The 15,138-nt window shown below is 41.9% G+C and overlaps 1 protein-coding gene across 4 annotated transcripts; it reads left to right on the top strand.

The window, feature by feature from the left end:
- Window positions 1-1,141: 1,141 nt before the first annotated feature.
- Window positions 1,142-14,510, top strand: LOC135523757 (WD repeat domain phosphoinositide-interacting protein 3-like). 4 transcript variants are annotated; one of them, XM_064950638.1, is made up of 11 exons: window positions 1,142-1,486; window positions 4,254-4,328; window positions 4,567-4,596; window positions 5,191-5,292; window positions 5,537-5,624; window positions 6,127-6,221; window positions 6,580-6,770; window positions 6,944-7,029; window positions 8,628-8,729; window positions 9,075-9,196; window positions 11,000-14,510. In XM_064950638.1, the coding sequence occupies exons 1-11, from the start codon at window positions 1,420-1,422 to the stop codon at window positions 11,104-11,106; spliced, it is 1,065 nt and encodes a 354-aa protein (XP_064806710.1). In that variant the 5' UTR covers window positions 1,142-1,419; the 3' UTR covers window positions 11,107-14,510. The 4 variants fall into 4 exon arrangements, with proteins under 4 accessions (XP_064806710.1, XP_064806711.1, XP_064806712.1 ...); XM_064950640.1 differs by lacking the exon at window positions 1,142-1,486 and adding an exon at window positions 2,328-2,466; XM_064950639.1 differs by lacking the exon at window positions 4,567-4,596.
- The last annotated feature ends 628 nt before the right edge of the window (window positions 14,511-15,138 follow it).

Genomic DNA, 15,138 nt, shown 5'->3' with positions numbered 1-15,138 from the left:
ACCTATTGTTTACCTAATACCTTTTTTGCATTATTGGTTAGAGCCTGTAAGTAAGCATTTCACTGTAAGGTCTACTACACCTGTTGTATTCAGTGCACGTGACAAAAACTTTATTTGATTTGACATAAAAAAGTATGACTACACAAACCGTGAACTAACATTAACTAGCTGACAAAGGACTTGTCAAAATTAAAAAAGGTCATTATGATAGCCTATGCTGATTTTCTTTTTACTTGTAAGGATGGTAACGTGTGTTGTACACGTAACTAGTCGGGGGATATCTAGACAATTTTCAAAAGCATCTAGTTAACCACAGATCTTTGACCAAACCAAAATAGCTTGTCAGCAGCGAGCAAACAGGGTTGACCTTCTCCCACAGCTCCAGCAAAGCCTCTCACTTACAGAGGTTGGTAAACAATAAAATGCATGTGTACTTATCGGAGTTGTGGTTACATTCCGGTACATAGCACAGAACCATTCTTGCTTCTGATCGAAGGAGAGGTTAGCTGGTAATTTAAAAAAGTTATAGTAATTTTAAAAAGGCTACGGTAGCTAGCTAGGTAATTTAAAAAATGCTAAACAAGAATACACGAGAAATCCACAATATCAATAATTTACATGAGAAACAATAAAGGCTATAATATCGACTCCTAGGTTACTTGCATGGAGAAATGTGAAGGATTTTCCCACCTTGTCAAAGCTTGTGACAGGATGTGTATTACTTTCTGTATGATAGGCACATTAGCATCTAATTAGCATTTCATTTTTGCGGGTAATTACAGGCAAATATATTGATAAAAGTGACCTTTTCCAGGAGAGATTTGCGCAGTTATCAAAACGTCACGCCAGGGTAAGCCTACACAAAACACTGTCCTAATTTTAAGTGTTTCTAAAATCCCCTATGGGAAAAATGAATGGTGGAAAAACGATTGAAACCATTTTCCTGTTTGACCGCTAGATTTTATGGGAATTATGACACCTTCACTGTGGGTCTCTATCACACACTTTAATCTTATTCCATGGATCCCTTGGCCAAAAGTAGTTTAATCTGTTAGTATTATTCATTTAAAAAAATGAAATGTAAAATATATTTTGAGATTTGACCGTGGACCCCAATGCAGTACCTCCACGGACCTCTCCCAACTTTGAGAACCTCTGAAAGCTGACTGCTATCGCAGTGTCTATGGGAGTGCCATCCCCTTAAGCAGACAACGGTAAAAGGCCTGATTGAACTATCTTCATTTATCCACCATATTTGATGAAACTCCCAATCGATCACTCGGTGCTCTTTTGACCGTCCTGGATGAACCAAGAGCTGTGTTGTTTTTCCTAACTGGCTCTGGCACAGGAGAAATGGTAGCTAGCTAGCATTCTGTGAAAATTTGTCTAACGCACGACTGTGATTATCTGATCGAAATAATGAATTTACTACCATCAAACGCACATGGGAACGGACTACTGTACGCGGGATTCAACCAGGATCATGGTGAGAAATTGTTTCTTCGTCGAAATCTTCTTTGGTTGCCAGTTCTGTCGTCGATACCATGCTAACGACGTTTTGAGGCCGGGCTGTACATGCTGCATTCATAACCAAGCAGGAAGGTGGTAATTACCAGTTGTGACGTCGTAAAGCAAGCTAGATCTACTTTAAACATTTTTTAACCTTTTTAACTAGGCAAGTCAGTTAAGAACAAATGATTATTTACAATGACGCGCAACCTCGACCAAATCCTAACGTCACTGGGCCAATTGTGCGCCGCCCTATGGGACTCTGAATCACGGCCGGTTGTGATACAGGATGGAATCGAACCAGGGTCTGTAGTGATGCCTCTAGCACTAATATGCGCCATTCAGGGTTTCCTAAAGCTAACTAATTTCAGTTAACTTCACATTCCAGCTCAGGATTCATCCATACTACGACAGTGGATATTGCACCTCTGCCTGCCGCTAACTCTAGCAGGCTTGTAACTGCCTGTACATGTCGCACATGACTAGTCGAATGTCGAACTCTTCATTGAGACAATGCTTAAATGTAAATTCTTGGGTGAGTCAGTGCCACATTTTCATTTGTGCCTAAATAAAAATTAAAAGAATAGTTATCTTGCAAGTTCAGCAGGCTATGGTGTGAAATAGGCATTTAGAAGCACTGTCTTTTAACATTTAACATTTAAGTCATTTAGCAGACGCTCTTATCCAGAGCGACTTACAAATTGGTGAATTCACCTTCTGACATCCAGTGGAACAGCCACTTTACAATAGTGCATCTAAATCATTAAGGGGGGGGTGGTGAGAAGGATTACTTATCCTATCCTATGTATTCCTTGAAGAGGTGGGGTTTCAGGTGTCTCCGGAAGGTGGTGATTGACTCCGCTGTCCTGGCGTCGTGAGGGAGTTTGTTCCACCATTGGGGGGCCAGAGCAGCGAACAGTTTTGACTGGGCTGAGCGGGAACTGTACTTCCTCAATGGTAGGGAGGCGAGCAGGCTTATCGCTACTGCCATCTTTGTATTTATAATGATCCCCATTAGTTGCTGCCAAGGCAAAAACTATATTTAATGATGATGCAATTTTTGCAAGAGGGAGGGAATCTGATTTAATTGCTCCTCAACTCGCAGCTCAGTCATTTCATTCAGTGCAATTGGAGTTAGCAATGAGTTAGCCTGCCCTGGAGCAGGTTTGTTTACCTGGCTAAAAGGTGAGACACTTTCGTATGGCCGGTTATCCCGAGTTGACCAAAGTTACCTCGCCAGCTCCTCAAACCTGCTTCCTGGATAACACTCTGCTCTGTTGGATGCATTCACGTGCTTTGACTCGTTAATAAACTCAGATATGCTAATTGCCAACAATCTGTGTCAACCATAAACTAAAATGACAGCTGTCATGCTTGTAAACTTATTATATGTTCAAAAACCGTATTAATATATTGCTTTTTATAAAGAATGTTTTATTTAACCTGCCAAAAAAAGCTGTGTTCAAGGTAATTTCTCCGCTAGGTAAGGTCAGCATGTGAAGCTCAGCGATGATAGACCAGTTTCCCACTAGTAGGAGGGACAATTTGGGTTGTCAGTCGTATGTGGTAAATACTTCCTTCCCACTTGGTTATGAACGCAGCATTTACACCCAGCCTTGGCTAGTTACTTATGTCTAGCTAACGTTAGCAATATTCAGTTGTTGTGAAATACAAGTGATTGGATTGTCATTTGACAAACTAAATGGTATTACATGTAACTCTGATCTTTAATCATATTAAGAGCTAAATATCATGGATATGTTGGGCTCTCACGTTTTAGATGTTAATAATACGCTAGCATCAGCTAACAACGTAACGTTAGCTAGCCGGAAATACAGCTGTGGGGGGGTTCTACTGTTCCACAAGATAGCGCTAATGTTGTGGCTAACGTCAAATAAACAAATATTCATTTACAGTTAACAGTAGATATACGCTTGCAGGGTTGTAACATTGTATCATTTTTATCTCTGTCGTTAGCTAGCTAGCTATTGTAGCTACATATTTAACGTTATATGGAATTAAATCATGGTTATAACAAATATAGAACTGCCCCCTTTATCTGTGGTTAGAACTTTAGTTTGACAACTGCTAAGATACTACTAAATAGTTTACTGTACATCAAAAGCTAGCTCAAGCGGTGAGTATGATGATCCATTGTTTAGTTAGTGAGTGTAGCCCTAGAATTGGCAGGGGAAAGACTAATTATGTTTTACACGTCAAACTTGGTCAAGTGCACAATATACCTTCCTTTTTAAACTCAACATATACATCATTTTAGATGCAGAATCAGATAGTACAATTTCATATCAGTCTCGGCAGACAGACATGTGACAGGTACAAGCTTGGTACCAGTGTGTGTGGGTCGGGTGTATGAGTGGGTGGGGTGGCCCTAGTCAGCTTTTCTTCCCTAGTCAGCTTTTCTTCCCTGAGCAGTGAATGAATGGGTCTCCCTCCAAACAAAGCAATGGCTGTTAGCTAATATTCCAACACTGTTCAATGATCACTGTGTGCTCATTCCTCGCAGTCAACTTCAGGTTGCCTGAGTCGTAGGACATGCTCCAAATCTGATAGGAAAGAGAGAGAACCTGACTGGAAGCAAAGACTGTCCATAGTTTATCTCCCTCATAATCATGATGTCTTTGAAGTTGGATAAATATTGTGGTTATTCATTCACTGTGAATTTGGACCTAGCTTTGATCAGGGTTGTTTTAACCATTGGTATTGTCTGTCGGTGCTCCTTCCAGGATGCTTTGCTTGCGGAATGGAGAATGGGTTTAGAGTGTACAACACAGATCCACTCAAAGAGAAAGAAAAACAAGGTAAATATATGTAAAAAAATAATAATAATGACTGTACTGCAAATATGAAGCATAAAATCATAATTAGAAGTGTATCAAACATATCCTTTCTGATAATCATGATTCATCATAATGTGCCCTTTTCCATGGTTTACTGTTAATCAAAAGTTATTGTGTAGCCATTTTGTTGATATGTAAATAAACTCAATGGGTCACTAGCATTGCTTGCAGTAAATCGAGGCCATTCTGCTGCACACAGGGACACAGCATTGTGACAGCGAGAGCCAAGGTACTTCCTTCCCGCTCCTGATGTGTGTGAGATGAGATGGATCTGTCTGTCTTTGGCTGGGTTGGTGCTCTGGTTGGATGAGGAGGGCTAAATGAGGAAGTTAATCATTCCGCCACTGAGCCCTGCACATGTGACTTCTCACATGACCTGGTCCAAAGTCATAATAGGAAATGGCGTACTGTACTGTAGGGAAAGGATTAGCCTATAGTATAGGCCAGGGATGGCCTAACCTGGTTCTGGAGGGTTGCTGCAGGGTGTGCAGGCTTTTGTTGATATGGGTCTAAATAACACCAGGACTACAGTAATTTTTATTACAGTGATGCATCATGCATGCTGGAAAGGTTTGCTATAATGTGCAGATGGAGTGAAGAGTTGTTTGCTATTTAGTAAAACTTTGAGATATTAAAACTATTTAAATTCTCCTTGTCAGGGACGGATCTCTCTAGTCACCTTTATAGATCTTATTGGAATAATGGTTTGGATAATTGCGGTGGTTTTTGAGGCGACACCCTTGATTCTCATTGGCTCAGTTTACTCGCCACCCGCCAGATTGACAGCTTAATGGCCAATGAGGTGATTATATGTGTCTTCCAGAGTTCATGGAGGGCGGGGTCGGGCATGTGGAGATGCTGTTCAGGTGTAACTACCTAGCGCTGGTTGGAGGAGGAAAAAAGCCCAAATACCCACCTAACAAAGGTATGGTGGTTACTGTGTGTGTTGTTCTTGTGTTGAACTTTCCGTCACATATGTAATATGAGCATTAGAAATAATATATTTTGGAACCCCCAAAATGATCTCCCAGTGGTAGACTTTTTCCATCACAGTGACCTTTTATCTAGTTATTTCCTTACATTGGTCTGGCACTAGAGACAAACGTCATCATGTCATGTTGGTCTTGTCGGTTGTAATTCCCACCATGTCCTCTGATGTTTTCCTCCAGTGATGATCTGGGATGACCTGAAGAAAAAGACGGTTATAGAAATTGAGTTCTCCACGGAGGTCAAAGCAGTGAAGCTTCGAAGGGACCGGTAGGAATACTCCCCACCCTGTTTCTTCCCTTAATGTGTCTCTATTAGCAGTGTTGCGTGCAAGTACAAATGAAGTAAGAAGATAGTACCACTTTACCTCCCTCTTCAAGCATCTTACCGACCAACCAGGAATGCAATCTTTGTGTTTCACACTGCCGGGATTGATTTCATCATCAATGGCTGCTCCTCCAGGAGGAATTTGACACAATGGCACAGCAATCTGGTTGGAAGTATTATAGTGCACTGTATAGGGAACAGTGGTGTAAAGTACTTAAGTAAAAAAAATACTTAAAAGTACTACTTATGTGGTTTATGACTGTTAAGATGTTCACCTTTTTTAGGTAACATTAAAGGGAATGTCAGAAGGTAATATGTTGGTGTCAGGAGTAGTGAAATGTTTTCTTACCAATGTTTCCCCATTAGATTGCTGTTTGTTAGTGGGCCAGATCTCTCCCTTTTCTCAGTCTTGAGCCTAATGTCTGCATCTCTCTGATGTCCTCAGGATCGTGGTGGTCCTGGACTCTATGATCAAAGTGTTCACGTTCACCCACAACCCTCATCAGCTGCATGTGTTTGAGACCTGCTATAACCCCAAAGGTCAGTACTACTACACAGACAGTCCAGCTACTGTCTACTGCAGCTCTCAGATTCCTAACCAGCCTGCTAGATGCATTAGACACGCCCATCATTTAAGTAAACAAACCATTTTCACAAGAATGTTAAATGGTTGTAATGTATCCTAGCTTCTTTCTCTCTCTCTGCTAAATATATTGGACACACTCATAATTGATGTAACCACACAACCCTCACAATAGTGTTACATGGTTGTAATGTGTAGCCATCGACACATTCTCTCTCTTGCTCTTCTCCTTTCCTCTCTCTCTCTTTTGCTCTCTCTGTCTCTCTCTTTCTCTCTTCATGGCTGTATCCATAACTCCTCTCCCTCCTCCCCCAGGTCTGTGTGTGCTCTGTCCCAACAGTAACAACTCTCTGCTGGCGTTCCCGGGGACCCACTCTGGGCACGTGCAGATCGTAGACCTTGCCAACACAGAGAAGCCTCCAGTGGACATCCCCGCCCATGAGGGGGCGCTGTGTTGCATCGCCCTCAACCTGCAGGGAACCAGGATTGCCACTGCCTCCGAGAAAGTATTACATCCCCTTTAGAACTACTCATTGGCTTAACCCTTTTAACACTACTCCTGGGCCTAGACAGTGCCTTAGGCTTTTTATATCTAGCATTGGTTGTCCTTGTTGCTTGAAGACTAGGGGTGACCAACTCCCAACACTGTGTCTCGGTGCCTTTGTTTATTTCTCTCCAGGGGACCCTGATCAGAATATTTGACACCATGGCAGGCCACCTGATTCAGGAGTTGAGACGAGGGTCACAGGCTGCTAACATCTACTGGTGAGAACAACCGACCTGGGCCTTTTCTTCATCTGAAGTTAGATGTGAGAAATGCTCTAAAGCCGGGTGGACACTACACGACTTTCTAAGTCCTGACATTAAACAACCGTCTTTCCTTTAGTTTCTTTTTGTGTTGCCAACATAGTGGTGGGCACACTAAACCATGTGGCTTGGTCTTGAGGTTTTCTCGCTACCGCGCTGTCTCGCAAAAACAATGATGTGGTTAGATTTAACGTAACTACGAATTGTGGGTCAAAGCAGCCTCAAAAACGTTCAGTCAGACATTCACGCTCGCCATACAGAGTTGAAATATCTAGCTAACCTTTTGAATTGAATAACATTGCTTGTGAACTTCAGAACTGTAACGATTTGACACTGGCTTTTATTAAAGGCGAGTACAAATGCGTACTAGTAGTAGTCATCGTTCTGCTTGAGAGTACACATTCTGGGTGATGCAAAACAACGTCATCACCTCACTGGCTTCTTCTCTGGAGAGCTCTCATTGGCTATTGCTGATCACCGCTCTCAAAACGTGTTGTTGCATATCTCACACTACAAGAGCATTGGAGATTTTGTCCAGATAAAATCAAACATCTGCCCACCGCATCTGCCCAACGCATTACCGGGGGCAAACTACCTGCCCTCCAGGACACCTACAGCACCTGATGTCGCAGGAAGGCCAAAAAGATCATCAAGGACATCAACCACCCGAGCCACTGCCTTTTCACCCCACTATCATCCAGAAGGCGAGGTCAGTACAGGTGCATCAAAGCTGGGACCGAGAGACTGAAAAATAGCTTCTATTTCAAGGCCATCAGACTGTTAACAGCCATCACTAGCACATTAGAGGCTGCTGCCTATAGGCATAGACTAGAAATCACTGTCCACTTTAAGGAATGGAACACTAGTCACTTTAATATTGTTAACATATCTGGCATTACTCATCTCATATGTATATACTGTATTCTATACTATTCTACGGTATCTTAGTCACTTAATAATGTTTACATATACTGCATTCTCATACGTATATACTGTTTTATATACTATTCTACTGTATCTTAGTCCATTCCGCTCTGACATCGCTCATCCATATGTATATGGTCTTAATTAATTCCTACTTAGAGTTGTGTGTATTGGGTACATGTGTGTATTGGGTACATGTTGTGTAGTTTGTTAGATATTACTGCACTGTCGGAGCTAGAAGCACAAGCAATTCGCTACACCCGCAATAACATCTGCTAATCAATAATAAGATTTGATTTGACATGTTTGAAAATATAAGGATGTCTGAAACTGTTCAAAGATGAGGTCGGTAGCCCTCAGATTGCGTCTTTGACCCACTCACATTAAACAAGCATTGATGGCCCGACTAGGCAACGACATGGGGATTTTGTCTCCGATCTCAAACTTGTCTGGGACAGCCAAATCGTGTAGTGTACACCTGGCTTAATGTTTACATTTGAGTCATTTACCAGGCGCTCTGCTCCAGAGTGATTTACAGTTACTGTACCTGTCTTAAGGTTGCTAGGTACGATAACTACGTTAAGTAAGTTGCTTGTTATAGTCCTGTTTGGTAACTTATTTCCCCTCCCCAGCATCAATTTCAACCAGGATGCGTCCCTCATCTGTGTGTCTAGTGACCACGGTACAGTCCACATATTCGCTGCAGAGGACCCCAAGAGGAACAAACAGTCCAGGTCGGTCTGAGACGAACATTTAACCTTTCTCTGCACTGTCAACTTGATCTCTTAACCGAAGTCCAAATTCTGCAACATTGATTAAGTGTATGTAGTGCCTTGTTGCACATGTGGTCAGAGATGAGTGGCAGTGGTGATTAAGCTCTTTTTGAGAGAGGTGTCTTATTGACTGTTCAAGGATAAACACCCTGTTCTTTGGAGGAATAACTTAAAAGTGAGCACATTGTTTTTCAATGTTAATCTTTAAACCAGCCACCATTCCAAACCCATTCTCTAATCCTTACCAGTGCTTCCTGTAATTCCAAACCCATCCCGGAATCATTTGTTGTTTCCTTTTATTCTTAGCCTAGCCTCGGCCAGTTTCCTTCCTAAGTACTTCAGCTCCAAGTGGAGCTTCTCCAAGTTCCAGGTTCCATCAAACTCGCCATGTGTGTGTTCCTTCGGAACAGAACCCAACTCTGTCATAGGTGAGTAATGCGTGTGTGAGGTAGTATCTCTCTCTGAGTACTTGTTTGTGTTGGCAGACTTCTGGAACAGAGCCCAGTGCAGTCATGAGCTATACATACTCCAGCTACTTCCTGCCCAGTGTTTATAGAAGGATCCATATTGACACATACAGTACCAGTCAAAGGTTTGGACACACCTACTCATTCCAGGATTTTTCTTGATTTTTACTATTTTCTGCATTGTAGAATAGTAGTGAAGACATCAAAACTATGAAATAACATAGTAACCAAACAAAAGTGTTAAACAAATCAAAATATTTTTTACATTTGAGATTCTTCACAGTAGCCACCCTTTGCCTTGACAGTTTTGCACACTCTTTGCATTTTCTCAACCAGCTTCATGAGGTAGTCACCTGGAATGCATTTTAATTAACAGGTGTGCGTTGATTTGTGGAATTTCTTAATGCGTTTCAGCCAATCAGTTGTGTTGTGACAAGGTAGGGGTGGTATACAGAAGATAGCCCTATTTGGTAAAAGACCATGTCCATTAATTGGCAAGAACAACTCAAATAAGCAAAGTGAATCGACAGTCCGTCATTACTTTAAGACATGAAGGTCAGTCAATACAGAAAATGTCTAACTTTTTGAAGTCGCAAAAACCATCAAGCGCTATGATGAAACTGGCTCTCATGAGAACCGCCACAGGAAGACCCAGAGTTACCTCTGCTGCAGAGGATGAGTTCATTAGAGTTAACTGCACCTCAGATTGTAGCCCAAATAAATGCTTCAGAGTTCAAGTAACAGACACATCAACAGTTCAGAGGAGACTGCGTGAATCAGGCCTTCATGGTCGAATTGCTGCAAAGAAACCACTACTAAAGGACAGCAAAAATAAGAAGAGACTTGCTTGGGCCAAGAAACACGTGCAATGGACATTAGACCAGTGGAAATCTGTCCTGGTCTGATGAGTCCAGATTTTTGGTTCCAACTGCCGTGTCTTTTGTGAGATGCAGGGTAGGTGAATAGATGATCTCTGCATGTGTGGTTCCCACCATGAAGTATGGAGGAGGAGGTGTGATGGTGCTTTGCTGGTGACACTGTTAGTGATTTATTTAGAATTCAAGGCACACTTAACCAGCATGGCTACCACAGCATTCTACGGTGATACGCCATCCCATCTGGTTTGCACTTAGTGGGACTTTCAACTGTTTTTCGACAGGACAATGACCCAACACACTCCCAGGCTATGTAAGGGCTATTTGACCAAGAAGGAGAGTGATGGAGTGCTGCATCAGATGACCTGGCCTCCACAATCATCCAACCTCAACCCAATTGAGATGGTTTGGGATGAGTTGGACCGCAGAGTGAAGGAAAAGCAGCCAACAAGTGCTCCGCATATGTGGGAACTCCTGTTGGAAGACCGTTGGAAAATGCATTCCAGGTGAAGCTGGTTGAGAGAATGCCAAGACTGTGCAAAGCTGTCTTCAGGGCAAAGAAAGGGTGGCCATTTTGAAGTATCGAAAATATATTTTTTGGTTTTTACACAATTCCATGTGTTATTTCATAGTTTTGACGTCTTCACTATTCTACAATGTAGAAAATAGTGAAAAAGAAAGAAAAGCTTTTGAATGAGTAAGTGTGTCCAAACTTGACTGGTACTGTATATTATTGTTGACTTGACACCACTTATTTGATTGTTTTATTGTTGACACCATTGACTCATTTTACTGGGTTAAATTTATGGATACTTTTCTATAAAAAAAGTTTTTATTTGAGAATATAGGTGATGTATGGTCTCTTATTGGGACCTCTCTCTCTCCACAGCCATTTGTGCTGATGGCAGCTACTACAAGTTCCTGTTCAATCAGAAGGGGGAGTGTTCCCGAGACGTCTACGCACAGTTCCTGGAGATGACAGACGAGAAGATCTGACCTTTCACCCTACCACATCCTGCAAACGGACAGACGTGTACATGGCGGATGGGTTTATTTTCTGGAGCAGGAGGACGAGGGGGATGGACAGAAGGAGGAGATGATGTTTCTGCTCACCCACTGCTGATGAACTCTATGTGAAGCGTCAGAGGGAAGGTGAGAGAGACACCATCTCGTAAACATCAGAGGAATGAAAGATGTGCCGAGAGAATTCAGGACTGAGTGCCCTCTGACAACCTACTTAAAGACTCCCTGTACAACTAGACAACTACAGCAAGACGGGGACGAGAACACTCTAACGGACGTCACCTGGGCCTCCTTGTTCTGCTAGTCCGGGGACGAACGCGGGAGACTTGCTTTTTAAAGATGTCTTCCGTGAAATGTACGATGATCGGGCGGTTATTTTTTAAAGGTGTATAGCGTTGATTCTAACAGGTAGATGCATAGAAAACAAATCTTGTCAACTAACACCGCCTAATCTAACTATAGGGAGTGCCTCTGAGCTGAATCGAGAGTGGAGTGTGTGTATATACTCGCATACATACAGTACATTCAGAAAGTTCAGACCCCTTCACTTTCTATATTTTGTTACATTACAGCCTTATTCTAAAATTAAATAATTTTTTTCCCATATTATAATCTACACACAATACCCCATAATGACAAAGCGAAAACAGGTTTTTAGAAATACCTGATTTACATAAGTATTCAGACCCTTTGCTATGAGACTCAATTGAGCTCAGGTGCATGCTGGTTCCATTGATCATCCTTGAGCTGTTTCTACAACTTGGAGTCCACCTGTGGTAAATTCAAATGATTTGGAAACGCACACACCTATTTTATATATTGTCCCACAGTTGACAGTGGATGTCAGCAAAAACCAAGCCGTGAGGTCGATGGAATTGTTTGTAGAGCTCTGAGACAGGATTGTGTCTGTGATGACACCAAGATTGAACTCTTTGGTCTGAATGGCAAGTGTCACATCTGGATAAAACCAGGCACCATCCCTATGGTGAAGCATGGTGGTGGCAGCATCATGCTGTGGGGATGTTTTTCAGTGGCAGGGACAGGGAGACTAGTCAGGATCGAAGGAAAGATGAACGGAGCAAAGTACAGAGAGATCCTTGATGAAAACCTGCTCCAGAGCGCTCAAGACCTCAGACTGGGGAGAAGGTTCACCTTCCAACAGGAAGGTGACCCTAAGCACACAGACAAGACAACACAGAATTGGCTTCGGGACAAGTCTCAATGTCCTTGAGTGGCCCAGCCAGAGCCTGACTTGAACCTGATCGAACATCTCTGGAGAGACCTGAAAATAGCTGCGCAGCGACGCTCCCCATCCAACCTGACAGAGCTTGAGGATCTGCTGAGAAGAATGGGAGAAACTCCCCAAATACATGTGTGCCAAGCTTATAGTCATATGCATGAAGACGAGGCTGTAATCGCTGCCAACAAAGTACTGAGTAAAGGGTCTGAATACTTATGTAAATGTGATAGTTTTTATTTTTAATACATTTGCAGAATGTGTATAGATTGAGGGGGAATGATTTAATTCATTTTAGAATAAAGCTGTAACAAATGTGGATTAAGTCAAGGGGTCTGAATACTTTTCAAATGCACTGTGTATATATACACAAATTGCATGGGTGGGATTTCACAAGGTAAGGCCATTGAGTTGGTCAGATAACTTTGAAATAAATATTTCAATCATCGTACAGTTGAAGAATTGAGTCAGTTTAAAAGTTCCTATTTTGATATGAACTTGATATTAAAAGGCTGAGTATTTACGGCGGTTATCTGGTTAACCTCAGTGATTCCTCTTGGTGAAACACCACCCTGGTAGAGCTAGGTTTAGCTTTTACTCACTGTATAAACACAATGAATACGCCAGACTGAACATATGTAACTTACAGCATAAAAACTGTACAGAATTAGAAGACATTTTCTGATTAACAAGTGTTATTGTTTCACTCTTCCTGCCATTTTCATGTCGCTGTGTGTGTATGTATGTGCAATATTCTTTACAGTATGAGTCTACATGAGGATGAGGCGAATTAGTACCTATAAGCCGACCCAAAAACACTGATTTTGGGCTAGATTCAATCCGATTGCCCCTATGCGGCTATGTACCTTTTTAAAAGCAAGATTTCCGTGTTCGCAGAGACTGGATTCATGGTAAACGCTGCATGTCGGCTCAATCGGAAATGAATGTCAATCAAGCTATAATGCAGCTCTTCTGTGGTCCGGATTGAATCTAGGCCCAAGTACTTTGATTAGGATGAAAACTCAATGTAAAGGTCAAACTTGATCAGTCTCCGGATGATAATTTGAATAACGTACATCTTCTTAACGGATCCTCAGACAAGCTTAATTTGTTCGGGTTTATCATACATCCGTTCATGAATTAATACAACCGTTTTCCCAGAGCCAAGCCTTCCCAAGTCATTGTGTGAACTGATGAACTGTTTTGCCATGATCACAGTGAATAGAAAATACAGTTTCCACCCCCTGTGCTTACATAAATAAAAATAAAAAAATGCTTTCAAGATTAAGTGATCAGATCCGCTTTAGTCGACATCCGCATAGTGGTTGTTTTGGCATTGGGACTGCGATAGAGCTGTCAAATCCACAAGCATCTCCTGCCATTATACTTAAAGCAGACATTAACATTGGCTGCATGGTTTAAAAGTGGAATGTAAAATACGCCTTGATTAGGATGATAGAAATCCTCATTATTTAGTTTTCAATTTGAGCGTGTATAGCCTACACTTTCCTGTTCTGAACTTTTAACGTGAATGGAGCGGTGGGCTTCGTGACAATGATCGTAAGAGCAGCTGCTCAAAGTTGACGGCTCCAACTCAGCTCCACCGTCAAAACATCTGCTATGCGGGTGTCTGCCATCACAGGTTGACGCTTGATCTGATTGAATTTCTGCCTAAGATTTAATCTGATTTAAATCAAAATCCACCTTTGTGTGACAATGTACACCCATTCCTTTCTGGTGAGGTTTAGTTGGCTGGTGTAGTTTGCCAATGAAGAGAACTCTTCTGCTTGTTCACTATGGTCAGCTTAAGCAAATTTGTAGCATAAATTCTGATCTACATACAACTCAATGTGTGGATCTACATGCAGTATTAACTTTAGAACCCATCTTATGTTTGTCACAGCATCGGCTCATGTGCATGACCTTACAATGCTGTGCTACAATGTATTGTTTAGTGTATTTGTCATTTGTTCCGTTAAATCTGAACTTTGTACCAACGTTCATTTCTCTGTGTTCAATGGGAACCACTGAATGCATTTCATGTGTTGCTTCCGGCTCTGAATTCCACTTGCACACTCACTACATGATTGTAAAATCCTGCATTTAAATTTGTGAATAAAACATCAGGTAGTGTAGGTGACTTAGTTTGTGGGTCGTGTGATCTGTTTGTGTGTGTGAAGATTACTTTAGACGGAAACATGCTTGCTCCATAAACTCCAAGACAGCTCTTATCCCTTTGTGTTTTTATTTTACCTAACTAGGCAAGTCAGTTAAGAACATATTTTCAATGGCGGCCTAGGAACAACAGAGTTTACCTTACCTCGAACAGAACGACAGAGTTGATCTTGCAACCTTTCGGTTACTAGTCCAACGCTCTAACCACTAGGCTACCTGCCACCCTGTGTTTACAGCTCTAAAGTAGTACTATAGTAAAGGATATGGTTTTCAGGCAGTTAAAATGTCAGCATATGGACATAAGTTGTCCAGTTGGTTCTGTTATCCATTACATGAGAGCTCCATGTGGGGGAAGTTTGTTGCCAGATCCAAATGGCTCCCTATACGGTGCACCACTCTAAACCAAGGCTATAGACTCTTGTCAAAAGTAGTGCACTATATAATGAATAGGGTGCCCTTTCAGATGCAGACTTGTTTCATAGAGAAAAGTATTCTCCCCGTTTCCCACACATCTGGCCCGTAGTAACTTCCTGGAACACTAAACTCCCAGGAATGCAGCTGCAGTGTCATGGTGACTCAACAGCACTGTCCTC

Source organism: Oncorhynchus masou, chromosome 31 (assembly GCF_036934945.1).
Source record: "Oncorhynchus masou masou isolate Uvic2021 chromosome 31, UVic_Omas_1.1, whole genome shotgun sequence".
Classification (NCBI taxonomy): Eukaryota; Metazoa; Chordata; class Actinopteri; order Salmoniformes; family Salmonidae; genus Oncorhynchus; species Oncorhynchus masou.
The sequence above is the reverse complement of the archived record's forward strand: the minus strand, read 5'-3'. Positions and strand labels throughout refer to the sequence as shown.

What these genes read in the sequence shown, in the direction of transcription:
- LOC135523757 (XM_064950638.1), top strand. Translation starts at nt 1,420, where the DNA reads ATGAATTTACTACCATCAAACGCACATGGGAACGGACTACTGTACGCG. An exon ending in CAAAGAGAAAGAAAAACAAG is followed by an intron (nt 4,329 to 4,566) that starts GTAAATATATGT and finishes TGCTGCACACAG; the next exon opens with GGACACAGCATTGTGACAGC. An exon ending in TTGCCACTGCCTCCGAGAAA is followed by an intron (nt 6,771 to 6,943) that starts GTATTACATCCC and finishes ATTTCTCTCCAG; the next exon opens with GGGACCCTGATCAGAATATT.